General features: G+C 50.9%; 12 protein-coding genes across 12 annotated transcripts; 8 read left to right on the top strand and 4 right to left on the bottom strand.

Moving 5' to 3' along the window:
* Window positions 1-332: 332 nt before the first annotated feature.
* Window positions 333-2,812, top strand: C8Q69DRAFT_487445 (ketopantoate reductase PanE/ApbA-domain-containing protein; the record flags this gene model as incomplete). The annotated part of the gene is made up of 4 exons (XM_028631981.1): window positions 333-484; window positions 554-594; window positions 671-1,100; window positions 1,162-2,812. The coding sequence occupies 4 exons, from the start codon at window positions 333-335 to the stop codon at window positions 2,810-2,812; spliced, it is 2,274 nt and encodes a 757-aa protein (XP_028483659.1).
* Window positions 2,813-3,984: 1,172 nt separating this feature from the next.
* C8Q69DRAFT_312854 (DASH complex subunit Hsk3 like-domain-containing protein) lies at window positions 3,985-4,757 on the top strand. The gene has a single exon (XM_028627275.1). It carries the CDS (start codon window positions 4,255-4,257, stop codon window positions 4,624-4,626), a length of 372 nt encoding a protein of 123 aa, XP_028483658.1. The 5' UTR covers window positions 3,985-4,254; the 3' UTR covers window positions 4,627-4,757.
* Window positions 4,758-4,889: 132 nt separating this feature from the next.
* C8Q69DRAFT_445919 (phosphoglycerate mutase family protein) lies at window positions 4,890-5,844 on the bottom strand (the record flags this gene model as incomplete). The annotated part of the gene is made up of 3 exons (XM_028629097.1): window positions 4,890-5,172; window positions 5,301-5,564; window positions 5,666-5,844. 3 exons carry the CDS (start codon window positions 5,842-5,844, stop codon window positions 4,890-4,892), a joined length of 726 nt encoding a protein of 241 aa, XP_028483657.1.
* Window positions 5,845-8,391: 2,547 nt separating this feature from the next.
* Window positions 8,392-10,405, top strand: C8Q69DRAFT_312844 (high affinity monosaccharide transporter). The gene is made up of 4 exons (XM_028627274.1): window positions 8,392-8,703; window positions 8,772-9,496; window positions 9,556-9,958; window positions 10,030-10,405. Exons 1-4 carry the CDS (start codon window positions 8,521-8,523, stop codon window positions 10,309-10,311), a joined length of 1,593 nt encoding a protein of 530 aa, XP_028483656.1. The 5' UTR covers window positions 8,392-8,520; the 3' UTR covers window positions 10,312-10,405.
* A 1,847-nt stretch (window positions 10,406-12,252) lies between these two features.
* Window positions 12,253-14,484, bottom strand: C8Q69DRAFT_508360 (putative serine-rich protein; the record flags this gene model as incomplete). Its single annotated transcript, XM_028632964.1, has 2 exons — window positions 12,253-12,291; window positions 12,343-14,484. 2 exons carry the CDS (start codon window positions 14,482-14,484, stop codon window positions 12,253-12,255), a joined length of 2,181 nt encoding a protein of 726 aa, XP_028483655.1.
* A 1,339-nt stretch (window positions 14,485-15,823) lies between these two features.
* Window positions 15,824-17,184, top strand: C8Q69DRAFT_404613 (CaaX prenyl proteinase Rce1; the record flags this gene model as incomplete). Its single annotated transcript, XM_028628041.1, has 4 exons — window positions 15,824-15,878; window positions 15,953-15,996; window positions 16,216-16,596; window positions 16,648-17,184. The coding sequence occupies 4 exons, from the start codon at window positions 15,824-15,826 to the stop codon at window positions 17,182-17,184; spliced, it is 1,017 nt and encodes a 338-aa protein (XP_028483654.1).
* Window positions 17,185-20,255: 3,071 nt separating this feature from the next.
* On the top strand, window positions 20,256-21,115 carry C8Q69DRAFT_312651 (hypothetical protein). Its single transcript, XM_028627273.1, has 2 exons — window positions 20,256-20,689; window positions 20,749-21,115. The coding sequence occupies exons 1-2, from the start codon at window positions 20,507-20,509 to the stop codon at window positions 21,016-21,018; spliced, it is 453 nt and encodes a 150-aa protein (XP_028483653.1). The 5' UTR covers window positions 20,256-20,506; the 3' UTR covers window positions 21,019-21,115.
* Window positions 21,116-22,091: 976 nt separating this feature from the next.
* On the top strand, window positions 22,092-22,683 carry C8Q69DRAFT_312507 (hypothetical protein). Its single transcript, XM_028627272.1, has one exon. The coding sequence runs from the start codon at window positions 22,172-22,174 to the stop codon at window positions 22,478-22,480; it is 309 nt and encodes a 102-aa protein (XP_028483652.1). The 5' UTR covers window positions 22,092-22,171; the 3' UTR covers window positions 22,481-22,683.
* A 354-nt stretch (window positions 22,684-23,037) lies between these two features.
* Window positions 23,038-24,310, top strand: C8Q69DRAFT_445914 (hypothetical protein; the record flags this gene model as incomplete). Its single annotated transcript, XM_028629096.1, has 4 exons — window positions 23,038-23,071; window positions 23,461-23,517; window positions 23,643-23,831; window positions 23,988-24,310. 4 exons carry the CDS (start codon window positions 23,038-23,040, stop codon window positions 24,308-24,310), a joined length of 603 nt encoding a protein of 200 aa, XP_028483651.1.
* A 496-nt stretch (window positions 24,311-24,806) lies between these two features.
* C8Q69DRAFT_472286 (hypothetical protein) lies at window positions 24,807-25,287 on the bottom strand. Its single transcript, XM_028630976.1, has one exon. The coding sequence runs from the start codon at window positions 25,210-25,212 to the stop codon at window positions 24,931-24,933; it is 282 nt and encodes a 93-aa protein (XP_028483650.1). The 5' UTR covers window positions 25,213-25,287; the 3' UTR covers window positions 24,807-24,930.
* A 118-nt stretch (window positions 25,288-25,405) lies between these two features.
* Window positions 25,406-26,636, top strand: C8Q69DRAFT_472285 (cytochrome b5-like heme/steroid binding domain-containing protein). The gene is made up of 2 exons (XM_028630975.1): window positions 25,406-25,787; window positions 25,966-26,636. The coding sequence occupies exons 1-2, from the start codon at window positions 25,545-25,547 to the stop codon at window positions 26,479-26,481; spliced, it is 759 nt and encodes a 252-aa protein (XP_028483649.1). The 5' UTR covers window positions 25,406-25,544; the 3' UTR covers window positions 26,482-26,636.
* Window positions 26,637-27,606, bottom strand: C8Q69DRAFT_472282 (putative 40S ribosomal protein S20). Its single transcript, XM_028630974.1, has 4 exons — window positions 27,530-27,606; window positions 27,413-27,470; window positions 27,046-27,255; window positions 26,637-26,923 (listed from the first exon to the last, which is right to left on the bottom strand). Exons 1-4 carry the CDS (start codon window positions 27,530-27,532, stop codon window positions 26,901-26,903), a joined length of 294 nt encoding a protein of 97 aa, XP_028483648.1. The 5' UTR covers window positions 27,533-27,606; the 3' UTR covers window positions 26,637-26,900.
* Window positions 27,607-27,716: the final 110 nt, after the last annotated feature.

Below are 27,716 nucleotides of genomic sequence, written 5' to 3'. Positions count from 1 at the left end.
TCTTCTGGCATTCGCCTGACGCGGTCGTTCTTCCCTATCGACATCGTCCCTCTACACTCGAGCTCCCGTCGACCTCGTCTCCTGGGAGTTGCCTCCCGACACGGCCGTCTGCGTCGTTCCTCCATCGTCCCCTCCGTCTGACGCCTTCTCTGGACGGCTCTTCTTATCGCAATGGCTCCTTCTCCGCCAAGGCTGCGCATTCTATCAGGTATGGCCTCATCCTATCCTGCAATGGCTTTCTGATCCTTCTGCTCTTCCCATCCGGAAACCGATCTCCTGCGACCCATTCCATCCCGATTGAGAATCACAACAAAGGCGTCGACCCGAAAGAGATGAGCGGATTGCTAAAACGTACCTGTGTAGTGGGCGGCAATGCAGTGTCGGCCTTCCTGTCGTGGAGGCTGCAGGCGACCAATTCATGCGACGTGACACTCGTCTGGAAGTCGGGATTCGAGTCAGTAGCACAATACGGTGTCTCATTCAAGTACGTTTCAACTACGATGCCCCTCTCCTCCTTTGGTTTATCGCCTGTCGCTGACACAATTGTCTGTAGGTCAAAACAATTCGGCAATGAACGGTTTAAACCCCGTCATGGTATGTACTGCCATCGTCAATTCATTCTTCCAAACCACTCCCGTACGATTGGATGCTGACCTGCATGACATGATAGTCGTGCGCAGTCCTGAAGAAGCATCCTCGAGGGAGAACGCATACGATTACGTTATTCTCTGCGTGAAGGCGTTGCCAGACGTCTACGATCTGGCTGCAGTGATTGAGTCTGTCGTTACACCACAACATACATGCATCCTCGTCAACACTACAAACACGCTGGGTGTGGAAGCTCATCTGGAGCAGCGCTTCCCGACAAACGTCGTCCTGTCCCTCGTTTCGGGTCTTGAGATCACGCAGATCGGGGCTAGTGAATTCGAGCATACGGGGTCGACGGAGATCTGGGTGGGACCCGCCAATAAGAACCCGTCGATCCCTGCTTCTATACAGAACGATATGGCCGTCGCCCTCGCCATCACCTTGGGCACCGGCCAGGTGGATTGCAAGGTTTCCAAGAACATCCGACAGGAACAATTTGAACATATGGTCGGGTAAGTTGTCAACCTCATTTCTTCCCCTACATGCGGAACTGGCGCTGATACTGCTTGGCAGACCGATCGCATTCCACCCCGCCAGTGTTCTCTTTGACACGCCTAATCATGCTCAGCTCCTAGAGAAAGTTGGTGTCCGCCAAATGGTGTCGGACGTTATCGACGAACTCATCGAACTGGCCAAAGCGCAGGGCTGTTCGTTCCCAGACAACTTTCGTGAAAAGACGATCGGGAGCATGACTGCCCCATCGGACACTCAAAGCATTATGTATCAGGATTTCGTTGCGAGGCGGCCCATGGAAGTCGAGACCTACCTGGGATCCGCGGTGAAATTGGCGACGGAGTTGTCTGTCCGGGTCCCGCGGATAGAGACTCTGTATGCGATGCTCCACCATGTGAATATTGTCAACCAGACGAGACCTCAGAAGACGGAGCCTTCTCCCCCCGTCTTAGCGCAGCCACCTCCACGTATGTCGTCTGTTCCGCCCCAATCTGGTATGCCGCCTCTGCGACCCCCGATGAACGGAGCTATGAGGTCTAGCCGGACGACCACTGGAATGGCAATGATGCCACCCCCGAGACGTGGTCCACCCCCGATGGCTGGTCCACCCAGGGCACCAAATGGCCAGCCAGGCAGACTCCCGCGGGACCCGTCCTTCGAGGATAGTGGACTCGAGGAGTTCAGTCATCTGGTTCTGTATGACGACCTTCCCGACGGTGCTATACCTCAGAACGGCGGTGGTCCGTACCCCGATGCTGCTGGTGGAAGTGCATCCGCGGCGGATATCGCAATGAGAGAGCGAGAACTCGCCCTGCGACAACGCGAACTGCAGCTGCGCGAGCAGGAGCTGCACATGAGACGTGGACCTCCTGGTCCTCGGAGAGCGCCACCATCACGACCCGCTCCTAACTTCGATGAGGACGATGAAGATGACTACTTTGATCCCTTGGACACTCGGATGGTGCCGCAGATCGATCCCGACAATTTTGATATGATGAGCGTCACATCGCGTCGCACTAGGAAAGCCCCCAGTGCCAGCCAACTACGCAAGAACCCAGAGATGATGGCGAGCAACGGTGGTCGCCCAGGTTCCTCGTTCAGCCGGTACTTTGGCGGATCGAAGAACCGTACTAGCGCACGCATCATGCAGGATATGCCGGGTGTACATGAGAATCTCTTGGATAACCCGATGATGATGTACGCATCTAACAGATACGGAGCTGTTGACCGCAAGCAAATGCATGTCGAATCGAGAGCGAACTCCTTGACGGTCAGCCGTGCGGGTGACTACGGTCCTGGCCCTTACCCTCCAAGCAGGAGAACGAGCCAGTCACCAGGCACTCCGTTTGGCGGAATGGGTGGTCGTGGAATGCCTCGACCTCCTCCGCCTCAGGATCATCCGTCCTTTGGACCTCCAAATGGGATGCCACAGGGTCGCCCGTCCCCTCCTGGGGGCATACCAGCACCCGTCCCTCGATATCCTCCCGGGCAAGGTAATGCAGTCGGACCACAGCAAGTGGAGCAAAATCTTGGGGTGAGCAATTCGTACCCAGCCAAGGGCTCTCCGAACAACAGCAGTCTGACCGGAAGTGCGAGCGCCAGCGCGGAGAGTGGTGATAGCGGAGCTAGCGCGAACATCGACTCTGAAAACTCCGCCCACAGCAGTCAAACGAGTCTCGGTGGCCAGCAGGCACCTATGCCTGTGCGCTGAACCGACTGCACCCTACCCCCTCCTTTTACGGTCTTGAAGCCAACTGCGGTGGGCGGAATGATACCGAACGTGGTCGATATCTACTCCGTTGAGGCGTGAGTAGGACAGTTGCAGGTTTTCTTCCCCCATCCCCTTTTACTTTCTGCATCTCGACTCTTACCACCTTTTGCATAAGCATATTACTTAATGTCCGCCCATACCCCATCACAACCCTATGCGCGGGTAAAAAAAGTGCATCTGGTTTCTACTGATTTTGCTCTCCGGTTTAATTGCTGGAAGAGGGAATAGGAGCAATTTCACTAATTCTGTGCTGTTCGCTTCATTACACATACGTAGGGACATATGGGGCATCTCTCTTGCTGTTTGCTTGGGTGTGGTTGTGCACATGTATTTGATTTTTCTCACTCTTTGTGCGCCCTCCTTGCATCATTATCCAAGCAAGGTCAAGCTGATTGAAAAGCTGGCCCCCTGGGGAAACTGCGCAGACGTCCTCCCATGCTCATGCCATTTTCTTTTTTTGTTTTCTCTTTATTGTTAAATGGCCTGTGTGCTGACCATGAAACTCTATTTCTTCTGTGTATGACGGCCTTTGTGTGTGTTTTCATCGCATTGTTGGCGCATTATTCTTCCGAGATTGTATACGGGACTTTCATCTCCTTTTCGGCAGTGCTCCTCGTGATTGTCATGGCTCTCCTTTTATTTCCTTTTTCCTGTCATTCTTCTCTATTATAACTCAGGCTGGCCAAGTGATTCTGGCCAGCCCGGTCATGTTTGCTCGGGCAGTCTGGGTTCTGGCGCATAAAAAGAGCGGAGGATTTTGATTTATAGTCGATTGATCAGCTGGTCGGGTCGGGCTGGGTTGCGGTTTCGCAGGGAATTAATCAAGGGCCAGGCCAATTCTGCCTCATTTTCACCACCTCTCGCAGTTGATGCGAATTAAACTTGTGAGCAATGCGACCATGTCCTCTTGCTGTAATTGTCTCCTTTTATCCGGCCTTTTATCTTCGTAGGCCCGCTGTATTCAGAGATCTTAGGTTTCGCGGGCTCGGGAATGCCGGTGTTATTGTTGGGATCAGTCATCATCAGTGGATCTAGGAAGACTGTCCGCTGTGTAAGCAAGCAAGCAAGCTCGCTTTAGCAAGTAACTAACTAATAATAGTTTGGAACTTTAGATCGACTCCAAGCATGATGGTTATCACCAGCTGATAGTCACGTGCCATGGATGTAGGCTAGTACTTGTGATTGTGGACTGTCCCCGCTCATGTCAACAAACCGGTCCTGATCATCTTTCATCTTTCACTGCCAACCACCATCACTGCAACTCGAGAGGACTTGCAATTACCGTGCATCATTTAAGGAACAAGGAATCCACCGAGGCTATTGCAGGACCCGCGCTGCTCGAGTAGAAGAGGTGCTACCTCCCCCGTTTCCGACAACCAACCATGCCTCCACACCATCAATACCACCACTCGCACTCGCAATCCAACTCCCTCCCACGCACCTCCCTCCTCCCAGGCGCATCGACATCCTCAGCCAGTGGATCTGCAACCAAGGCGCGGCAATACGCACATCTGCACTCGCAATTGGCACAGCTGAATGCCCATTTGGCAGATACGGAGAACCTGGTGCGCATGACGGCGGTTCAGGCTGGTGATATGCGGTTTCTGGGCGGCTATATTGGTGGGATGTTCATGGGTGCTGCGAAGGTGCTGGGTGAGGAGGGAATTCACAAGGAGGATGGGAGTGGGAGTGGAAGTGGGAGTAATACGGCGGAGGAGAGGAGGGGTAGTGGGGAAGAGGAGAGGGAGTGGTGATGGATTCTTTTTTTTATGATGGAGTCTGTTATGATTGTTGGTCTTACGAGGAGCCTGTCGGGGCTGATGAGGATGAGAACTATGAGGGAGATATTATCTACGGTCGATGTTGGTTGGCTTTTTGGAATGGATTGTTGACGGCATGGCATTGTTTGTCGGATGCTATCAGATGGATGCACTGGAGGAAGAAAACCGTGGAGACAGTCGATGTGGAGGCCCAGAGCTATCCGACTACTATGGAGGGTGATATGCGGCCAACTCACTCACTCCACGACGAATCCTCCACCGAGAATGATAGCGGGCTCGTTGATGTTGTGGTGCTCGTAACTCAGTGTTCCAACACCACCGGCTTCCAGTATGAATGCTGTGTCCGTTAGCGGCTTGCCCACCCAGCGCATCGCGAACGCTCTCAAGATGTGGCCGTGGGCGACGATGAGGACGTCGCATGCTCTCTCCTGCGATGGTTGACCGAAGCAGTCCTTGTGGTACTTTTCCCGGATCTCTGCGACTAGCGCATCGAGTCGGCGCACGACGTCGTCGGGGGACCTGATGCAGGAGGAGTTATCCCGAGTCAGCTGCCCGTTGCACTATAATCCGTCTTTATCTCGAACGCCGCCTGTTTACAATGGCAGCAATTTCTGCCAGCAATCAACCAGGGGAAAAAGCAAACTCACTCTCCGCCAGGACAGCCGTCTCTCCAGATATCCCAGGGTCCATCGCCATTCTTTTCCCTCAGCTCTTTGATCTGCTTGCTCGTCAATCCTTCGTAGTCACCATAATCCCATTCGCGGATTGCGTCGGTGATTTCGACATTGGCGTTTGTGCGGATAGGCTCCTCGTCCTCGGGCTTTCTGCTGTGCAACCAGGGCATCCTCTCCTTGCACCCGATCTCCAGGAGCTCCAGGGTCCGCTGCGCTCGATGACGCGGGGAGACATAGCTGTGTACATGAACTCGGTCAACACTGGCATCCTGCTGGAGACGAGCGACCGACGATGGCTGCTGCGGGGGATTGTCCATGAATTCGGATCGGGAACCTACACATGGGCCAGCTTCTTTGGCACGATCAGGCGGTCATCTCCCACGAGGGCCTTGCCTGTCGCCTTGATTCGTTTCTCGCCGTTCTCTGTCAAGGGAAGTTCGGTGATGCCGGTGTGTCGGCCACTGAGGGACCACTCGGTCTCTCCGTGGCGGATGATGAAGCAGCGCGGATCCGGCATGTTGTTCGTTCGCGGACGTTGAGATCTATAGGAATATTGATTCTTCGGTAGTGACTGTGCTGAACCGTGTGGAGTGGAGAGAGAGTTGTCCTTTCTTGTATGTAGACCAGCTACGGGACGATCATTTTTTCGTGGAATCCCAGAATCGCAGATCAACCTGCTTTAGTTCCTAGAGGGGGTTGTGATAACGTCACCGGCGGCTGTGCCATGGAAGGGGAAGAATTATTGTTAATTACTACGGAGTATTAAAGCAATACTTACTCTACTATGTCCCTATAGGATAGTAGGTAGCACTCGATTCAGTCAAGTCAACTTAGTAGTCAGTTGAGCAGAGTAACTAATCTATATCAATCAATGAAGCAATTAATCAATCAAGGAATTCCCTGTCTAGAGAGGAGGGGTAGTTCGTTATCACGTGGGTTACAGGGAGATTTGTCAGCGACAGACAGTTTGTTGATCACTTAGTTAACTGATTCGGTTAACTTACACTAATCAATCAATCAATCCATCAATCAATCGATTATTATCACCGAAGTCAGCCAACGAGGAATTATGGCAGATGCTCCCGTAATCAAGACTGTGTTTTATTTGTTCAAGGCGAGGAGAAGGAGAGGAAGGAGATTGCATACACCTAGCTAGGTAATCCTGCTTTGGACGTCTTATCCAGCGCAGTTTTCAAAGACCAAGTTGAGTGGGCTCTCTTCTCTCATATCTAAGCCCAATACTCTAGTTAACTTAGATATCGCACAGACATAAGCAACTAACTATAGATACGGTGCATTGCAGAAAGAAGGGTCATGGGATTGGCGCTGTCTCAAAACCCCAGCCCTAGATCATCCCCCCCGGAATCCCTGATGGTTTGCAAAAATACTACTTAGTGGCCTCAACGACTAACTATTCTGACCCCCTTAGAAGAAGGAAAAGATCGAATTGGATTGCAACTGGTCGCCGTAACGCAAAACGCTCACCGGTAGACCCTGGGGAAAGGGAAAACGACCCCGCGGGGAATTAACGGGGGATCTTCCCATGAAGGCCAAATATCTCGGCATCCTCCGATTTGAACAGTGCCGTGGGGGACCCATCGTGCGAGTAGTACTCTCATTTCCAGCCAGAACACGACTACGGCGACAACGGCTTGGATCGCGCCATGTGGCCATGCCCGTCGCTGGAACTTTCCTGGAGCCATGATCAGTCCGTCTCGAAGAGGGCCCTGCGAAGATCCCGCTCGGGACGCTACAGACTCGAGAAAGCCAGGAGCAAGGCACTGCAGGCTAGTCTAGTATACTTACGCTTCACAGGTCAGAATGGGGAATTTCTCGGCGGAACGGATGCGCACACGACTGATTCTTTCACGCAAAACCCAACCCATGGACTACGCCTGCGCCAGATGCTTGTGTGTCTAAAAATTTTCTGACAGTGTTAGTGGCACCGCGTGATCCAGCGGGGCATCGCAGAGATGAGTTTCCATGTTGCATTTCGTGGATGCCCATTTTGATGGCAGTCTGGTGCGCCAGCGTTACATGAGCGAACCTCAACCCTGGGTGGTGCGGGGATAGCGCCGACAGAGACCATGAGTATCCTGCACGCGCAACATCGAATAAGACTACAGAATATACAATAATCCGCAAGACTGGTCAGCTCCAGAGAAGAGGCTCTGTCGGCCCGGAACCAGGATGTAAAACAATCTCTCCGGATCCATCATCATGACCATGAGTCCCCCGATCCGGCTGGAATTTACTATTTTTTCGGACCACGTGGTATATCGGGCCTACGGCTGAGTTGCAAAGGGAAGCGAAAAAAAAAAAGAAAGGAATGCGCCGTTCCCGACCTGGGCACATCGCCGGCGAACCGCTCGTCGAGAATAATAGCTGGCTTCGCTCAGCTTCTGCGCCATGTTCTACGCCCGAAATAAACTCGCTACCGATGGTTAGGCCCGGCGAGAACCGAGCCTCTGTTTGGCCACGACGCGGCGTGACCATCGAGCATAATCTAGATGCGTCTGGCTTGTCGACGCCTCTGCCAATGATGACTCTTGTGGCGGTTCAGTGGAGAGACGGGGTCGACTCGGCTGAACCTTCGCATCGGCCATTCGCTCGTTGATTTGTCCCGCAAACGATCCCCAGGCCCTCGATTGGGACATTCTCCAGTTCCCCATGCGTCTGGTCCGTCTGGGGCATCCCCGAGGTTTCGGACTAGGAACAGGAATAGACGGCGCAGCCACTGGCGTACATAGCACACTCTCGCACCAGCGAGAAAACGGGCTACAATTGCCCTCATGAGAAGAGATAGCGAAAATTCACCGACCAAAAAGTGCCTTGGCTTGTGAGAGGACCCGCAAACCAATTCAAGAACGATCCTGTGCTGCATTACATTCGTCAGTAGAACGGCCGAGCCGAGTTTTGATGACAGACGCGGCATCTCCCCAGAGAAATATCCCCGGACCGGAGTGTAAAAAAAAAAAAGGCTATCATGAGGGTCCAGTCTAGGAAACAGGTTATATACTGCATCCCCTCGCGCGAAATTTCAATGCATTGTCTGTATTCCTGTTGTTGAGAAGACTATCCTTTACCAGTCCCCGGACTCTTGGCCTTCCTCTGGGCATTGTCCCATCCCCCCCTTATACCTCCCCCGCCTAATAATATCCTTTTTACCGTTCATCACCCTTGAACTATCATCATGCCCGGTGGTGGTGTCATGATGCCGACGGCTGACACGGGGCGTGTCGAGGCCCCCGTCACCTTCAGGGCCTATCTCATGTGTGCCTTTGCTGCTTTTGGAGGTATCTTCTTCGGATATGACTCCGGATATATCAACGGTGTTATGGGAATGGACTACTTCATCGAGAAGTTCCAGAAGCCTGTAAGGAATCATTGTTCATTGCCTTTTCGTCTTTCTGTCACGCCGTGTAACTAAAAGCATAAAAACAGGGCCCGGGGCAAAGTTTCGCCCTTTCGTCATCAAACAAGTCTCTGATCACCTCCATCCTCTCCGCTGGTACCTTCTTCGGTGCTCTGATTGCCGGTGACCTCGCCGATTGGTTCGGGCGTCGTACGACTGTCGTCTCTGGCTGTGTCGTCTTTATGGTTGGTGTTGTTCTTCAAACTGCTTCGACCAGCATAGGCCTGCTGGTAGCTGGCCGTCTAATTGCCGGTTTCGGTGTCGGTTTCGTTTCGGCTATCATCATCTTGTATATGTCTGAGATTGCTCCTCGCAAGATCCGTGGTGCTCTTGTTTCGGGCTACCAGTTCTGCGTCACCATTGGTCTCATGCTGGCCTCCTGTGTCGACTATGGCACCGAGAACCGGAACGACTCGGGCTCCTATCGAATCCCCATCGGATTGCAGCTTGCCTGGGCCCTGATTCTCGGAGGTGGTCTTCTTATCCTCCCGGAGTCGCCTCGTTACTTTGTGAAGAAGGGAAACCTGGACCAGGCTGCCAATGTGCTGTCCCGTGTCCGCGGTCAACCCATTGAATCCGACTATATCCAGCAGGAACTGGCCGAGATTGTTGCCAACCACGAGTACGAGATGCAGGTTATCCCCCAGAGCGGCTACTTCTCTAGCTGGCTCAACTGCTTCAAGGGCAGTCTCTGGGTTCCCAACAGCAACCTGCGCCGTACCATCCTGGGTACTTCTCTCCAGATGATGCAGCAGTAAGTTCTATACAGCATGGTCACTTTCTTTCTCCGCCGTAACTAACAAATCAAACCAGATGGACCGGTGTCAACTTTGTGTTTTACTTCGGAACCACCTTCTTCACGGACCTGCACACTATCAACAACCCCTTCCTGATCAGCATGATTACGACCATCGTCAACGTCTGCTCTACCCCTATCTCCTTCTGGACCATTGAGAAGTTCGGTCGTCGCGCCCTGCTCATCTGGGGTGCTTTAGGCATGGTCGTCTGCCAGTTCATCGTCGCCATCGTTGGTACTGTCGATGGAAGCAACCCCCACGCAGTCAGCGCCATGATCTCGTTCATCTGCATCTATATCTTCTTCTTCGCCAGCACCTGGGGACCTGGTGCCTGGGTCGTCATCGGAGAGATCTATCCTCTTCCGATCCGTTCCCGCGGTGTTGCTCTTTCCACCGCTTCCAACTGGCTCTGGAACTGCGTAAGTAACCCAGCTCAGCCTTGTCTGCAAAAAGAAGAAAACATCCCAGCTAACACAACCCCCTTCTTCAGATCATCGCCGTCATCACCCCCTACATGGTTGACCCTGACAAGGGTAACCTCGGCGCCAAGGTGTTCTTCATCTGGGGCTCTCTCTGTGCCTGCGCCTGCGTCTACGCTTACTTCCTGATTCCCGAAACCAAGGGTCTCACCCTGGAGCAGGTCGACAGGATGATGGAGGAGACCACTCCTCGTACCTCGGCCAAGTGGAAGCCTCAAACCACCTACTCTGCAGAGATGGGTTTCACCGAGAAGGCCATGGTTGCTCCCAAGGCCGAGCACGTGGAGGTCTAATCTACGCCATCCAGCCTTACGTTGTCCATGTCAAATTTGCCTTGTTTAATCTCTTTATGCACTTTTTTCAACTACTCACGTATACCCATGGTTGATGGCTACGCCTGTTATATTTCATGTACAGTTCCATGTCTAGTATTCATTCACGTTATAGGAGAGTTATGAGAGAAGGAAAATCTCTGTGATGTCTATATGTCTATACACGCAGCATACATAGCCGGGGACCGGTCATATCTAAATTCAAAATAAAGAAAGAAATTAGAATCAGAGCTTGAACATATTCTCTCCATTACCAGTAAACTATTAAATCATAACGCATCCACCCATTATCCTCTTGTAACTTATGCAAGTTACTAAATAAGCTGGAAGTTCGAATGGACTTTGTCCTCGTCGGCACCACAGAGCGTACATCCAGATAATCCATTTGCAGCAGGGTTCTTCGATATTCTCATTAGAGATATAGATATAGAACCTACCTACCTACTAGATAGATCACTATGATCTAAATTCCTTTTTCGCATGCTATACAAATAAATAAATAAATAAAATAAAATAAGGTTTCAAACCCGCCCCAGAACTAAATTCAAGTAGTTAGTTAAAGCAATCTAGGTAAGTAGTTAATCGACTAGGTTGGTTTAAATCAATCAGACTACTATGTTTTCGTGCCAATTTAGGATTAATTTGATTCGATAGTTTCTCTTTGCTAAGTTTTTGAAGGAATAATGCATGTAGTGCTGGAATTGCTAGAAGAGAATGTTGCTTGTGTGGGATTAGAATGACTAACTAGCGCATTGGATGAGTTGGGATGAAGTATAGGTGGATGGATAGATGGATGGGAAAGTATATACGCGGATACTACATGGGAACTTTTTTTTTTGGCAATCTATACAATAGAGCAGTGTGTGTGTAAAGTGTGAATATGAATTTAGCAGAAGCCGAGTCAAATATATCAAGATCTCTGGAATATACCCAGGATGCTAGATAATAATCATGACTGCTCTAGACGCCTTAAAACCGCCTCAGAAACCTGCAATTAAGCCATTATAGCAACTGCTCGCGGGTGGGTATAGAGTAAAAGAACAAGAAAGAATTCAAGTCCATCCAAAATCTTTTGAAAAGGTGAATGCGAAAACAGACTTCAATGAGCATAAGTAGCTGAAAAAAGAAGAAGTAATGAATTCTTAATTCGAATCGAATAATTCCAACCTGGCTAAAGAAGCAGTCGCCCACCAACGTAACGTACATGCAGAAAAGGCAGTACATACATACATACATCATCCAAAAAAGCGTGAGACATATATATATAATACGTCGAGTTATATTCATAAAATGTCGTCGTATCATCGATGAATGCGTGTCGTTTTGTCGTCCGCGTAGGATGAGAAAAAAGTACAGGCACCAGGGCGAGAGAAGATAGACGAGCAGTTAACATACAGTCATACAGTCGTGCGGAGAAGGAGAGGGTAGAGAGAAGGAGGAGGGGGAAGGAATGAAGAGTGGGTGATTGTGTGAAGGTAGATCGTGAGGAGTAGGACCAGTGAAATGGCCATTGAACTGCATATAGAGAGTTGGTAGGATACGGCGGCCGCAAAGCTATGCCGCGCGGATATATGCAGCCGGAACTCGAAGGGTTGACCTATCATGCGACCATGGTAGCGATATGGCGATAAATTCCAGGGTCGACCGGGAAAATGAACGTTTGTCAACGTGGGTGTTGATCTGGGCGCCATCTCAATGGGATAGTTGCCGGCATAGCGGACCTGGCTGAAACTCCCAGACTCGGAAGAGTCGCTGACGGTAGTGCGTGAGGAAATGAATATCCGCGTACAGTAGTTGTCGACTTATCACGCAGAGGCACACGCGTTTGTGGCCAGGATATTGGAGGATGTTTGACATCCTGAAATATGCGCATAGTGGGACATCTGCATAAGACCCTTGAGACTAGAAGCCTACTGTTGTACCGACGGCAGCCAAGGTAACCTAAAATTGTCAGTCATGGCTAGAATCTAGTGAACTTGGAGAAAGACTTACAACTATGACAATGACCGCGATTCCCAACGGACACATCCAGCGGTTCAGGTTCCTCCACCATCGTGCATTCTGATAGCGTCGCGTTTCATATTCGGCCACGCGACCGAAGACTGCAGTCCCAATCTCCGCACTGGCCCCTTCCTGCATTGACAGCGGGCGAGGTGGAAGAGGAAGAAAGGCCGCAATGAGCCAAGCAAGAGGAAATATGAAACCCAAGCAGAATGCGTAGACTTGGGCGTTTCTTCGACTGAAGACAGGCTCCGCAGTAGAGTCCAACGAGGGCGCCGTCCACGTACTCCCGCGGATTTGGTCCGCTCGTCGGTCTATAAACAGATGGGGAGACCAAGTGCCCCGTCTGGCAGACCATCTGGCAGACCACGTGCTGGACGGCGTGACAGACGTCGTGTCCGCCATGCTGCGGGCTTGAGCCGGATCCCGGTCGAACCAACGATTGCGAGCGTCTACTGCAGGATTCTGGGGACGTCGCTGCGGGCTGCGAGAGCCTTCGCGCGGGCGGGTGCGCGGACGAGAGATTGATACCGGGACTTGGCTAATGACATGAGAGTTTGCGGTGGATGGTCGAGCCGACGATGGACGGCTATCGGTCAGAGCGAAAGGAGCACTTTGCAGCTCGCGGCTTCCATAGTAAACTCGCGCCCAAGCAGGGATGGTGGTCAACACCAGGCTGGAATTGGAACCGGCACGTCGCAAACTGCGAAAACTGTTCTGGCGGGAGGATGCCGGGCTACCTGCGAAAAATGAGCGCCACTGCGGCGACGGGAGATTGCTCAGGCTGTCCAGCTGCTCGTCGCTGTCGGTATCGGTAACGAGCCAGACGGACGAGGTAGTCTTGTCGCTCAACCAGGCCGCAGACGGTCGCGACGGGCCGGCGGGACTGGAGTTGGAATTGGAGCGTCCATGGCCGGCGCTTGGTGATGGCTGCGAAAGTTGGCGCTCCGCCGACCACTGGGACGGAACCGTGGACAGGTGCGGATTCCAACGGCCCGACGATCGGTCCGTCATCGACCGCGACGAGTCTTTCCGGGCTGGCGCTTGGGAAGACTCGGCATATGAACTGGTCGAGGGCTGGCGGATGGTGGGATACTGCACGGCGAGACCACTGTTGATAGCTGCCTGCGCCTCAGGAGGAGAGGGTGTTCGACGCACAGAAGAGGGGAATGAAGGCGAACCGCTCGACTCCGTCGCCGGTAGACCAAAGGTGGACGTAGAGGGATAGGATCGCAGGACCGGCAGCGGCGGGCTGGAGTGGACGGACTGAACCGACTGCGGCTGTCCGCTGGAATTTTCTGACGATGAGCGTGAGCGACTCCAATGCGCGGCGTTGATATATGTTCGGACGACCGTCCCCAGGGACGTCAACGAAGAAATAGACGAGTTGGATCGCTCTGCGACCTGGACATTGGGCGACGAGCTGCCCACGGGGATCACGTTCGGGCTGGAACTCTGAAGGGCGACGAAGTTGGGACTGGATGGCAGCCCGATGCGGACGACGTTGGGACTGGAACTGGGCGATGCAGCCGTTGAACTCTCGCGTTCTGCTGGTACTGATGGAGGTGAAGATGGTTCGGGGACGACGGCTTTGATGGTAGGAGTGACAGACGGCAGGACGATCACGTCCTCAGACGGCCGCGGCGACGAGGGACCGGGGGCGTCATCGTGCCTTTTACGCGGTGAAACAGGGTCCGGGATAGACGATCTGCTGGACCGGGGGTCGTCAGACGTCTCCCAAAGCTCCGGCGGAGAACGGCCAGCGTCAACGGTGGACGACAACTCCCATGCATCGCCAATGGATCGCGGCGTTGCCCTGTCGTCTGCGACGTGTTCGGTGGCTGAGGATGCTGTGGCTGTCAGGGGCCGAAAACCATGTGAGACGAAGGAAGCATCATGGTTGTCGGTTTCTTCGTCGTCCTCGGAACTTTGGCCTTTACCCGGTCTGGGGAGCAGAACGTGCTCTGGTCTGGTGGGATAGGGCGTTGCGGCGTAGACATCATCGTCTTCCTTTTCGTACACGAGACGTAGCGTGGGCAGCTGGGAGCCTTCGTTGGTCTGCGACGGCGTGCGCTCATGAAGCGCCCTCCGCTTAGCGGTGGGCGACGTGGGCTTTAGAACGGGCGATCGCATAGTTGGATATTATCGCATTATCAAACAATCGTAATATATATAGAATCACAAACGACAGCAAAGATTCGATATCAATGCTGTAGCAAGTATGCCGTACTGTCGGGTCAAGAAAGGGTCCGTGAGATCAATAAAGAATGCAAATACGGGTGCAATTGGGCCTCGAGAGCGTTCGAATGGAGTAGAACAATAACAATGTCAATAGCAATGGCAATGGCGCCCACAATGAGGGGGTAATAAGTAAACGAATGACTGTTTTGGGATAGACAAAGAATGCGTCGAGTTGGTCGTGAATGCGGACTCTGGAGGAGCCGGAAAGGAGCGTGAACAATGAAGAGAGCGTCAATTGAAACTATGAGGACATCATGAAGGCCTTTTCTGACTAAACGAGGGTCATCAGATAAGTTAAACGAGGGACGTGAAAGACAGGACTTTCGAAACGAACAAGGGAACGACTGAAGGAAGCACCAGCACCACCATGACCCAGAGCAACGAAGAAGCAGAAGAGAGGGAGAGAGAGAGAGTAGAAGAAGCAGCAACCGGGATAAGGCAAGGAATCTGGTTGCCCGGCGGTGAAGCGTCTGGTATGCGAGAATCGAGGCTAAAGTGAGTCTAAAGCACGACCTGCGCAAGTGGGAGGCTTAGATGGGGAAAACGATGGGGAAATGGATGCACAGGAGGTGATACAGAAGTAACAGGACTGGTCTGGTCTTTTCTTTTCTGTCGAGGGCGAGTCCTGGGGGGTTCTGCGCTGCGATGAAGCTGATCGTTAGACTTATATCGATAACGAGAAGAACGAGAGAAGAACGAGAGAAAACCTGCCGTTGAATTCCACCAGCCTCTCTCTCTCTCTCTCTCTCTCTCTCTCTCTCTCTCCCCGCTGGGTCGAACTGATCTGGATCTGAACACGCGAACCGGCGATGGATGACATTGGACTCATCCACTCTGGGCGACGCTAACAGTCGCTAAGATCGGCCGGTTGGATGAGATGAATCCGTTCCTGAGAGAAAAGAAGAACGCCAGCAAGTCCAACGCGACTCGCAGCACCAATAATCATCATCCTCACCAAACCGCTCCTTTTTTCTTGCTTCGGGGCCACACAGAGGAATCCCCATCTGCAAAAATAGCACAATCATCGGCCAGGATCCCCGATCAGCGCCAGGAACCCGTCCGGTAGATAGTTCCAACTTCTGACAGTTCGTCTCTTCTCTCCCCCGCTCGGAGCTTCGCGGAGAGATCGGCAGTCGACAGCGTGGCAGCGTCCAATTCACCAGAGAAATCAGAGAATAATCCATCTGATTCCCATCTGACAGTTTGAGCGTTATTGCTGCTGTTCCCTGCCATGGCGCCTATAGGGCTTTTCAGCCGTCTCAAGAATCTGTATTCCAGAGAGTCCGGTACGTCCAACCCGGCCAATCGCTGGGGTTGAGGCAAAGAAAAATCACCCCGTACTGATGCAGCTTCATAGAAGAGCCGTTGCCTGTCATTTCGGTGCACACGGCCGCTCTCCTGTCGGTATGGCATTCCACATCTACTCTACTCTGCATGTTATTTTGAATTGTCGTGATGGGGTGCTCCGAAGACGCATAATCTCGAACCGTTCCTAGATGTTGTTCTGCTTCCTGCATCCTGCACCATGCTCTCATGGTTCCATTTCCGTTCATCATGTTCTTGCTCTGATGTTATTTGGTACATGCCGCAGTCATCGTGGCCCCCGCGCTAACCTCCTGCAAGGTCGTCTTCACGCTGGCGTATGTGGTGCCGTTCTACCTCTCCTCGGTCACCAAGCCCTCGCCCACACTGAGCAGAGATGCTCCGTCTGTCATCCGGGCCAGGATTCGAGCCGTCACGGCCGCCTGTCTGGTGAGCTCTCTGGCCGTCCTGTGTCTGGCGGTCCAAAAGGGTGACGCTTCATTGCTGGATGGCCTGAAACTTCTGGGCTTGTGGCCTGCTGGTCCCATGGAGGTCGCCCGCAGCTTCTTGCTAACCGCCATCCTGTTTGCCGGTCCACTTTTCGAGAGAGGTGCTGCAGAGGGTGAGTGGAAGGAATGGTTTCGCGGCAGCAAGATCGCAGAGACCCTGGGCGGCTGGATCGGTTGGCGGAACTATGTGGCCGTAAGGAAATCCGTTAATCTTTTCATTTTCTTACGCTGACCTATTCTTCAGGGCCCTGTGACGGAGGAAATCATGTTCCGCTCTGTCATTGTTGCTGTCCACCTGCTGGCCAAGGTGTCCCCGGGTCGTATCGTGCTTGTGGCACCCCTGTATTTCGGGATCGCACATATCCACCACTTCTATGAGTTCCGTTTGACCCATCCGGATACTGCGGTGCTCGCAGCTCTACTGCGATCTCTCTTCCAGTTTGGCTTTACTACCGTATTTGGCTGGTACGCGACATTCGTCTTTCTGCGGACAGGCTCCCTTCCTGCCGTGATCCTTATTCACAGCTTCTGCAACTGGTGCGGTCTTCCCCGACTCTGGGGTCGCGTCGAAGCCGGAGTCACCATGGGCCCTCCCCTGGTTCGTGGAAAGGAAGACTCAGACATCAGTACCTTCCAGGCAGGTGACGGTACACTGGGGATCGGGTGGACCGTCGCGTATTATACCCTCCTCGTCGCGGGAGCGGTGGCTTTTTACTACCAGCTGTGGCCGTTGACGGCTTCTCCGCTGGAGCTGGTCTCGTTTACGACCAAAACGAAGTAGCAGGCTACTTCATATCGCTGTAGCCGTAGATGCCCAAGCGGGACGCTAACAGGTTGAGATGATATAATGGACAGTGACGCCTTACATCCAGACTTGTACGTTGCCTCGTCTAATATGCATAAGATGCGTAGCGTCCTGATAGCCTACATTGCCATTACCCTTACTGTATGTATTTAGTTATAGATCTAATGAGTCCATCCGACGGATGCTTTCTTGTACAACCAGTTACGAAAACGAACTGCTGCCGGCCCAGATCCCGCGTCTACTACGATGTGCCTGCAAATACTGCAAAGCGGCATGCATTGCGCTATGCTCCAGCACTCTATATTCCCAATATCAGTCACTTATCCTATGCAGTATCCTTCAATTTCTCCATTCCCCCAGGCTTTACCCGCACTACGTATTCCCTTGTCCATACATCCCGACTACTGGCGCGAGGAGATATGGTATCACTCAGCACAATCACGGAGTATAATCACTACCAATTATCGCTTCCCACCCTCCAGTCTTTTCTTCCCCGCTTGCTTCCCGTTGAAGTGACTGTTTTATCCCATTGATTTTGCCTAAAGCAGCATTCTATCAGTGACGGCAGTCCTTATTGTTCGGCAACGGCCTACGTGGTGCGGGGTTTGCTTGCAGGTATCCGTGAATTGATGCATGAGATAAAGGTATAAATACCCCATACCCTTCCTCTGTCCCAGAATATCTGTTCTTTTCTCTTTCTACTCTGCATCATGCTTCTCGGCTTGAAGGTATTGAAGGAGTCCTATATATCCAGTTAGCCATGTTCTGCACGCTGTCTTGACTTCTTCTATATATATCTTCATTTACCTTCTTCTAGCCCAGGTCTGTTGTTCCTCTTCTTGTATATATCCAGTTCCTCGCGTTTCATACCTGTGCTTTACCTTCTCCAGCGGCCATGTGATTAACTTCCTGCGGAATACGGGCAAAGTCTATAACAAGTTGCCCCTTATTCCCTCGCAGCTGGATATTGTCCTGCTTCGCCCTTCTAACACGTCGGCCGACCCCTGCCTGAACTGGCAGTTCGTACGGGATTTTCGCGTCCGGCGCGTCTGCGTACTGCGGTGGCTGCGGTATTTGCGCGAACATCACCCCGGCTATCGCGACATTGAGATTGATCCTGTGGCATCGCAGGCTTTGCCCATGGATGACTATATATATGTCAGCGCTGTTCCCTCCCCCCCCCATGGCAGAACATCCTTGTCATCAGCGAGGGACCACCTCGGAAGAATATCTGCAGTGACCTGCTCGTGTGCCATGAGCGATTGGTACATGAAGCTGAGAACGCTGCCCATCGAGGAGGACATAATTTTCCCATCATCTATAGTAAGTCCGGATGCCTGTCAGATATTATCAGACCTGAATTTGTGGCATGTTACTTACCTTCTTTTCTTGTCAGGTGCAGCTGAGCAAAATATACATTGCGTCTGACACAGAACATGAGCTCCGTTGCTCTTCTGCATGCTTTTGTTGCATGTTTCACTTGACGGAACCTTGCGGAATCCTTAGCACGCAGAAAGAAATTTGTTGGTGCTGCGTTGTCGTTTGTACCGCACATCTCCCCTGTTTATCCCTGTCTGAGCCCCATTGTTGGGCCGGCAGCGGATACGTTGTTCATGCAAAGGCTGGGAAGGGCATTTCCTTGCCCTGCTCCCTTACTGTGTGAATTCTACTGTCGAGAACGCCGAGAAGGTCCGGAGAGAATCGAAACAACGCACACTCCCTCCGTGTCAAGGGATACTCTTTAGTATCTTTCCGGAGTTATTTTCCAAGAAGGAAGATCATGTTTCCGTTGATGCTCCGAGAGATGGTGCTACATGTGAACCTCGAAATGACAAATTCGAAGCTCGAGAGTACTCTGTTCTCACAATGGATACATTTTGGACAATCCTAACTAAAGTTAGGTTAATCTTCACCATTGTGGTGCTCCCCCTGCCGGTTCGCTCCTGAATGTGTGTCAGGCCAGGCTGAGAGCAGTGCTCCATTTCTCTGTCTGTGTGCCAGCTTTTTTCCTTTACCTGGATGTCTTGCTCCTTAGACTTTCAAACGGAATAACTGCACCTCAGAATTCAGCAGTGGTGATCCTCCTTCCTCGCCGCCGGATGCGCAGCGGCCCCTTGCTAGGGCCCTGTGGAGCAGGCTTCTTCTGGCAACAGTTGTGGTCGAGTTTCTCTTTTTTTACATTTCTTTCCCCGATGAGGTGTGAGCAGAACGTCCAAAATCTGCTTCAATTTTAACCAAGGGGGAAATACAACATACCTCTTTAATAAAACCTGTCCGTTCTTTACTGGTTGTCCCAGCGGTTCCAGAAGAATATTGGTTGGTTTCTCGATAACTTTGATGGAGATGAATGCAAAAGCAACTTTGACACATCCGGATTCTGATGGAATGGGAGAGATATTCAACTCACCGAAAAGAACGGACTCATTATAAAAGATAGCATCATTACATATTTCCCGCAATACCAGTCTGGCCAGGCACGACTCCAAATCGCTACAGCACAGTTTACTTCCTACACCAAGGAGTTGAAACTGATGGCTGGCTTCGCTCGTCTTTTCTGTCCAGCACGGGATCAAAAAAATTTCAATCCTTCTCTTTGCCTTCGGTCTGGCATGGGGATCTCATCTTTTGCCGTCCATGAGGTCTTGGTCATTCTTGAAGCTAAGGGTCCTGAATGATGTTAGAACCAAAATGCGAGTTTTTGGGTCACTATATCCGACCGATTGTCCAGAGACAAAATACGGCAACGATCCACCGGGACCGGGTGCGACTTTTATATATTGCAGATACGAGGACATATTGGACCGTCTGGGATGCCACCGTTAGAGAAATCGACTTGTTTAACGCATTTATATATGCATTTCCCTGAGACAGTACCTCCTTTACGTCTCTCGATAGGACAACGATGGAGATCTATCATAGGAAGCTGAAAATAGGGCAATATATACGATTGACTTGAAATGATTCCCGGATATTTCAACACTGGCGATAGGAGACAGAGATCTGGTCTATTGGGGCAATGCAGACGCTGGCAACGACGAACCAGAACCTTCAAGAAAAGGGAAACGAGTGACCTTCAGTTGAAAATTTGTGGAATTTTCTTGAACATGACTAGACGCAAGCTTTGCCCTCGACAGCGACGGCGGAGGGGATACCTTTCGCCTCCTTTGACGAGGAGGACGACTGGCTCCCTTCGTCGCAGCAGGATCTTGAGCAACCATCGTCAGTTATCCGACGAGGACCAGGACAAATTGCTTCGTGGTCTCTTACACTTGCTCATGGTAAGCCAATCCGTGCCGAAATGGATTCTGTTGATGGATTCTCGCCCAACTGGATGAGGTACACGAGAATGAAGGATTTCCCAAAGTTGGAGTTCCTGCGAGTGTGGTTCTGTGCCCTATGGACATGGGAGTCGCTCAAGATCGCGAACAACTTTCGCGCATCGGTTCTCGACCTCGATGTCTCGACAGATATACACTTCCAGGTTGGTGAACGTGTATCCCAGCGGCTTAGAACAAGGCGACTTAACTACAAACTGCCCAGGATCATTATGACAGCAGCCCCAAAGCCGCATACTATAAACAGATTATCTATATAGGAAACCGCGGATGCTATTTCAGATACCTTATTATATATACTTATTTGCTTTATTATTTGTTGCCCGGGACTAACGGCACCTATATTGATAATAGAGAAAAAGTCCTTCCGGCACCCCAAATATGCGAGGAAATCCTTTGGTTCAAATCGATCTCCGGGACGCTCGTATACAAGCTACCCAACGGCAGACTTGTTTGGCATATGGGAAGGCACTGAGGACTTGATCGGCACCTGGCTCTGGTTCCCTTACTTTCACAAGCTCCTTCTCGCTGGAAATGCTCGTAAGCTTGTCTCTCATGCGATTGAAGAAGCTTCCCCAGCGGTGGGTAAGTAAGGCGAGCAAGATCGAATATCTCGTCCACAACTTTTACCGCCTTCCAGGATCCTGACCAGGTTACCTTAGCCTGTACATGAGACCTTGGATACAGCCGTACGATCTTGTCAGCTGGGAGCTTTTTATATCGAAGACGACGTACGGCGACCAGAGTTATAAACATCTTGACTGCCGTTTCAGATACGACGGGACTGTAGTGACGTTCGTAGTCACCTGTCTGTTGGAAGTTACCGCAGACTACCCATCTGGCTCTGTAGCCAGTGATGTAGCCGTCGGCGTCAAGCTTGAGGCAATGTGATATCGTCACAGCGTATCTGAATGCAGTCCTGAAAGGCAGCAAAATTTATATGTAACAACCGACGGGATTCCAGAAGATAAAAGGATATGTCTGTCTGCTAAAGCAAGCTTTGTACGGACTGCGTCAGTCAGCTTTCTTATGGAACGAAACCTTCACAGACGAGCTGAAGGACATGGGATTCGAACCTCTGGACGAAGATCCTTGTATCCTAATTCGCTGCGCGGAGGACTATATCGTCATCTACGTTGACGATATGATAATCGCCGCTACTACTGACGAAGGAATTGACTGTTTTATCAACGAGCTCAGCTCAAGATTCAACACGAAGATCCTCGGGGAACCTAGTCGCTTCCTAGGTTGCAAGCTTGTACGGAACATTGACGACGACACGATTACCATGAGCCAGTCTGCATACGTCCCTGATATACTGAAGAAATCGGGATTTTACGACGGGCATGCTGGAAAGACGTCCGTGCCTATGAAGTCAACCTACAAGGTTCAGATCTCCGAGACAACTGCGGACGAGGATACGGTCCTGCAGTATCAAAATATAGCTAGGATGAAAGGTTCCGCATGACTCGGCATTTTTGCTTTTCCTTTCCAATATTTCCTCGAGACAAGGAAGAAGGGAGCCAGAATGGGCTTCCTTCGAAGAGCAATGCCGATGCCCATGTCAGCTGGTTGTTAATATATAGCGGAAACAAGAAAAATCGTTCTATACCGAGCGTGACTCCTTTATGGTCTTGATCTGCTCATACTATGTCAATTCTGCTGGCTCAAACCTCCAATCACTCTGTCGCAACGTCCACCTCTTTGATATCCCCACGTCAGACCGATTCGTCCAGCAAGCCATTGGCCGAGTCCGGCGCCTCAGACAGCGTCGGATTATGAAAGTATACGACTACTTCCTGGAAAACTCTTTCAAAACGCGCCAGCTCACCTTGAACCTAAACAAGCTGGAACACCGTTGGTATGCAGTGATTTTACCGTCTTTTGGCGTATACAAATTCCTGTCATTGCTACTAGAAAGCGCACCGAGAATATAATGTAATACCGGACATGATCCGCTACTCTCGGGTCCCCATTCAGCGAGTTCCTCTGCGGGTGTTTGAAGATGCCCTGTCTACGAGGGCACACTGGCACCCGTTGAAAACTGGTGCGTTTTTTCGAGAAAGCGAAAGCTATCAGAGCAGGATATGGCCACTCCGGAGTTGATCCTTGTCGACGTGCTCAGCAGTTATGTGTTTTACATCAGGACTAGTCCATCCTCTTATCTTAGAGACCGGTCTAATCTCAATACTGCAATCACAGACGGAACACACCATGGGCTCCCCCGCTTCTGATGCTTGTTGTGCCCCTCTCCCTTTTGATGGACCAATGGAAGATTGGCCATGTGTAGGACCTCACGTTCCTTGGCGGATTGATTCTAATAGGAGGCATGGCCTTCCTCTATCAGTTGACCAGATGGACTGACAGTAAGTATGCAAGCGTCAATCGATTACCCGCATATATGATGATATTGGCCGGGCTGATTACTGCCAATATGGGAGGCAAGCCTCTGGATACATGGTAAATCGCCTTATATTTGACACCAGACGCCGCAATGTCACGCAGGAGGAGGAGCTTGCTGGCCAGAGGTAAGTTTGAGTGTATGTTGTGCATATGCCGGCTAACGCTTGGACTTGATAGCACTGGGGTTGGTTCCCTGATCAACGTGTACGCCGACGGGTGTGAAGAGATCGCCGTTCATCTTCTCAGGGGTAAAACTGTGTCGAGCTATTTTTTTTTTTTTTTTTTTTTTTTTTTTTGAAAATGTTCGGCTTGATCCGGCATGAGGAAGCTGGACAATCCTGGGAATATTACAACCCTAACGAACCCGCCCTTTGATATTACCGATGATGATAGCGACGATGTTGTCTCTATGGTTACGCCAACACCAGGTAGAGATATACTGCACGATAGTGAGAACCTTACAGATATGATTTTGTTGTCCGCTCCAGACTAGCACAACAAACCTCCGTTACAGCATATGAGTTGGGGCACGAGATTTTACTGTTCTCTGATGCCCTCCCTGGTGGTTGCTGTGTGTGAACGCAGAGTTTGCTCTCCTTTTACGTGTCTCATGGGCAATAGACACTACGAACTGCATTACTTATAGGTCCGTTTTCCTGATGCCGACCTCAAGGCAACTTAATTAATTTGTCCTAGGCAGTCATGTTCGGCTAAGCAAAGAAAGACTTCGAAGCGAATACATACCTGAGGGCATCCCATGCTCCTATGTTAGGGTTTTCATCAATGGCTATCTTGCTGGCAACGCCTTCGCTTGCAGATGGGATCATAATGGCAAGACTGTTTGTTGGGTCACCCAGTTAGTAGTGCACCGTGACTACCGTGATCGTGGGCTAGCACTTGGTCTTTTGAATAGTTCAGGCAGGATGGGAATGATATCTATGGTATTATGAGCTCCCACCCAGCTGCTTGTTTAGCTGCAGCGAAAGCGTTCGGAAATAAGCTCACACTTCTTTCTTTTGTAACTGAGACTAAACCTCTTAGGCTCCATCACTACGGTCTCACTTGACTTCATGAAGGAAAATGCAGAATCGATAACGAGAGCGTCCCCTGTACAATACGTTCGAGATGCCACACTACGGGGTAGGCTCTTCAACCCTGAAGATGACAGCAGTCTTGTGTCCAGTGTTGATACTGGCTTTTATGTCGACCACAGAGAGCCACTTGAGGCTTTGGCGTGGGTGCGAGAATCAAGGGATTGGCCTTTAGGTGATCTATTAGAGGGCCACGAGTTCCTCCTTATTCTCGAGGGCAGGCGGCCCCCTCGATTTCAGTCTCGATCAGCGGCTCAAAGCAGGTCTGCCTGAGCAGTTGCTCTAGATATTTTGTTGGAGCCCGCCTACATGCAGGCCTCCTGTCGGGTTTCTCCCATGCCTTCTAGCTCCACCCTCAGAGATAAATAATAGACTGAGCTAGTTGCTAGAGAATTCAAGCTCAGCGAGCTTCCCTCCCAGATATTGCAATGAAGTGTCACAGCGTCGGTAGTTAGTCATGACGTCGTGTACTTATGAGCTATGGCCAATGTTAGGGCCCGAAGCTAGGGCTGGAGGTCATAGTCTTGCTTCTTGCAAAGACGAAAGATTTCTCCGTTGCCCTTCCTTAGCTTTAGATAGCTATTAGTAACTGTCAATAAATATCCATTTCTCCTGTGTCTGGGGGGTATAGTAGACTCTAAAGCGTAGAAAGTCTAGTAATTGTACTTATATCGGGACAGACTTACAGAGTAATGACAAGATGTCAGTCCAATTGGGACTGGAAGATAATTATTGCTCCTACGGAGGATAATACCCTGGATACTATAGCCTTGACGGTTTATTATGACTGCGTATACGTATATATAGCCCCGAGCATTGGAACCTAGGATTGTTTCTTGAAAGTATGGAGATACAATACATTGTTTCGTAGCTCCAGTTTCCAATACACTTAATTAAGACACAGTGTCTATACGATCTTGCACTTGTCCTTGTATTCTCCCATGAACCCGTCGTCGCTGAACTGGCCGTTGGTAGCATTTCATCGCGAAGCATAATAGAACATATTTCGCTCTATGTTCTCGATTTTCTGTACCGGCTTTCGCAAACTTGCCCATCAGCTTTTCAGCGTGCTCATTCCAAACGCCATAATTTTCAGAGAATAGTTTGGACGCTTGCTGGAGCATATCCTCCGTGACATGGGTGCCATTGAACTTTTCGAAGACCTTCTTCTCCATGTTTACTCCGTACGCTCTTGGCCAAGGATAGGTTGAGTAACTTAGTTGACTACGGAGACTACGGAGTAGTTAACTCGTGAGTGAAGTAATAATAATAATGAAGGTGGTTGGTGGTCGCAGATGAGAAACTGATTAGTCATATGAGCAGTCAGATTGAAGGAGCTAGCTGTTTATGGATCATCTAACATCTTGGAATAATAATTGATCATTATTACCTAGCTACCTATATATAACTACAGCCCACCTTCTGATGGAAATCGCTTTCTGACATAGTACGCTTCGAAAATCCCGCGATTAGAAGCTCCGAGAAGGCCAGCGCGCCAATTGTGATCATGTCGGAGCTGCGCCAAAGGCCCGTCCCGCGCGATTCGAAAGCAGAATCGACCAGCGTGCCGAAAGCCAAGAGGGGAGATAAGGACAGCGAAGGAGGTATCAGTCTTTTGGATGTGATCCGTGTCATAGTCACGCTGGTCGTCGGATCGTGCGCTCTGTCGTACTTCGTGACGTCGTCCGAGTCGTTCTTATGGGGCTATCGGCCGTGGTTTACGAGATGGCCGGTGGTTCTTAGCTACTTGGTAAGCTTGCAGTTTGTCTCTTTTTTATGTGTGCTTTTCTTCGATTGCTCTGCATATTTCATATCCCAGAGAGCCCATCATGTCCCTTTGAAGTCATGGTGTCGCGCAATACCGTCTTCGAATTCAGCACTCATATAACGTGCTCCTCGTTCACCTGATGCTAACGTCTACTTTCTAGCGAGGACCCGTCCTCCTGAACCCTGAGCAGCTCTCGCTCTACAATGGCACTGATACTTCCTTGCCTATCTACGTCGCCGTCAATGGCACGATCTTCGACGTCTCTGCCAACCCTGTCGTCTATGGACCCGGCGGCAGCTACAACTTCTTCGCCGGTCGCGATGCCACACGGGCTTTCGTTACGGGCTGTTTCAAGGAGGATCTGACTCCGGATCTCGAGGGCGTGGAGGAGATGTACATCCCGATCGACGACCCCGAGGAGGACGCGAAGCTGTCCAGTCGCGAGCGGAAGCTTCAGCGGGAGCAGGATGTCAGGAAAGCGAAGGCGATGGTCAAGGCACAGGTGCAGCATTGGGAGAACTTTTTCCGGAATCACAAGAAGTACTTCGAAGTAGGGAAAGTCATCGATGTACCGCCTAAAGCACCTGGAGAAGGGAAGAGGGAGCTTTGCGAAGCGGCAAAGCGGGCGAGGACGAAGAGAGGGGAGCAGGCGAAGGGCAGACAAAGGAACCAGTAAGATCGGACAGCTCCGATTCCCCTCTCCCTTTCATTATAAAAGTACATATCCTACATGGGCTGGCGTTTTTTGAATAGTTGTGTGCATGTGTATCAGAAAGAGCCAAGTGTAGTTTGCATCTACGGGCAGTTGAGGATCGAGTTTAAAGAAGATATAGTTCTTCTTTCGTATATATTTCAATTCTTTTGAATTCAGCCCTATTGGGCGAAGCGAATGGTTTTGAAGCCTTGCTAGGCGAAGCGGACTGTGATCAATTCGAGCCTCATCCTATTTGACATGTCCAGTATTCGTGATCCGTAGCACTCTGAACTATGCCTTTCGAGCCTAGTATCCATCAATCGCCCACCCAATAATTTTTTCGGACGTCGGAGGATATTGTTCGTAACAAGGAAAAACCGCTAAACACCGAAGAAAACCGTTTACTCAGCGGTGACCGCACGAGCTAGAGAAACAAGTTAGCATATATATGTACTTAGCAATCTCGCTAATCTCCACGCTACGGAGCACTGAATAGAGACGATGGCCTCCATAATCGTGGATTTCCGAGGATAGGTGATGACGTACTGTAGATGTTCATCTTCGAGTGGCCAACGACCTTCTTGATCTGGCCCTTCTCCTCGAGGTCGGCGAGAGCCTTACGGGCAAGGCTGCCGTTGATCTTCAGACGGTCGACCAGGGTGGCGACGGTGATCAGACGGTAAGACTGGACGTCCTTGTAGAGCTTCTCGGAGGTGGTCTTGTCGAGGACAACGGCGTGGTTGGCCTTGTCCTTGACTGTAGAGAGAATAAAATGTCAGCCATATATTGTCCCTTCATTTGCGATAGCGGTGCAGTTTTGTCCCGGATGAAAACCGGTCGTCTTTTTGGGTGAAGTCGATGCGCGACTGATGATAATGGATGGATATGGATATGGATGACGGGAGTTGCGTACCCTTGCCCTTGGACCACTTCTTCTTCTGCTTCTTGCCACCGGTGGATGCTGCTGGCGCCTATATTGATAACGATATTAACATCTTGAACATCTCGGGATAGTATGGCTAGCACTTACCATTTTGTCGGTTGTGGTGGTTGTTCGAGAAGAGAGAACGACGTTCAAGCGACGGCTAGAAGTTTGGCAGCCAAGTGCGAAATTCGAGTGGGGGATGACTAATCTGGCTTCCCGAGCCCTAAACCCTCGTCTCTCGATGGATCGAGCTCGGTTAGCGGCCACTTTCTGGGCGATAGCCGTGATTGGC

The sequence above is a fragment of the Paecilomyces variotii genome, assembly GCF_004022145.1.
Source record: "Paecilomyces variotii strain CBS 101075 chromosome Unknown C8Q69scaffold_8, whole genome shotgun sequence".
In the NCBI taxonomy this organism is placed as follows: Eukaryota; Fungi; Ascomycota; class Eurotiomycetes; order Eurotiales; family Thermoascaceae; genus Paecilomyces; species Paecilomyces variotii.
This window is presented reverse-complemented; position numbering and strand designations above follow the sequence as displayed.

Coding starts and splice junctions, on each gene's coding strand:
- C8Q69DRAFT_312854 (XM_028627275.1), top strand. CDS start 4,255: ATGCCTCCACACCATCAATACCACCACTCGCACTCGCAATCCAACTCC.
- C8Q69DRAFT_312844 (XM_028627274.1), top strand. CDS start 8,521: ATGCCCGGTGGTGGTGTCATGATGCCGACGGCTGACACGGGGCGTGTC. Junction 8,704..8,771: donor TCGAGAAGTTCCAGAAGCCT/GTAAGGAATCAT, acceptor GCATAAAAACAG/GGCCCGGGGCAAAGTTTCGC. Junction 9,497..9,555: donor TCTCTCCAGATGATGCAGCA/GTAAGTTCTATA, acceptor AAATCAAACCAG/ATGGACCGGTGTCAACTTTG.
- C8Q69DRAFT_312651 (XM_028627273.1), top strand. CDS start 20,507: ATGGATTCTGTTGATGGATTCTCGCCCAACTGGATGAGGTACACGAGA. Junction 20,690..20,748: donor CGACAGATATACACTTCCAG/GTTGGTGAACGT, acceptor CAAACTGCCCAG/GATCATTATGACAGCAGCCC.
- C8Q69DRAFT_312507 (XM_028627272.1), top strand. CDS start 22,172: ATGGTCTTGATCTGCTCATACTATGTCAATTCTGCTGGCTCAAACCTC.
- C8Q69DRAFT_472286 (XM_028630976.1), bottom strand. CDS start 25,212: ATGGAGAAGAAGGTCTTCGAAAAGTTCAATGGCACCCATGTCACGGAG.
- C8Q69DRAFT_472285 (XM_028630975.1), top strand. CDS start 25,545: ATGTCGGAGCTGCGCCAAAGGCCCGTCCCGCGCGATTCGAAAGCAGAA. Junction 25,788..25,965: donor CGGTGGTTCTTAGCTACTTG/GTAAGCTTGCAG, acceptor TCTACTTTCTAG/CGAGGACCCGTCCTCCTGAA.
- C8Q69DRAFT_472282 (XM_028630974.1), bottom strand. Junction 27,256..27,412: donor GAAGTGGTCCAAGGGCAAGG/GTACGCAACTCC, acceptor TTCTCTCTACAG/TCAAGGACAAGGCCAACCAC. Junction 26,924..27,045: donor CTCGAAGATGAACATCTACA/GTACGTCATCAC, acceptor TTGTTTCTCTAG/CTCGTGCGGTCACCGCTGAG.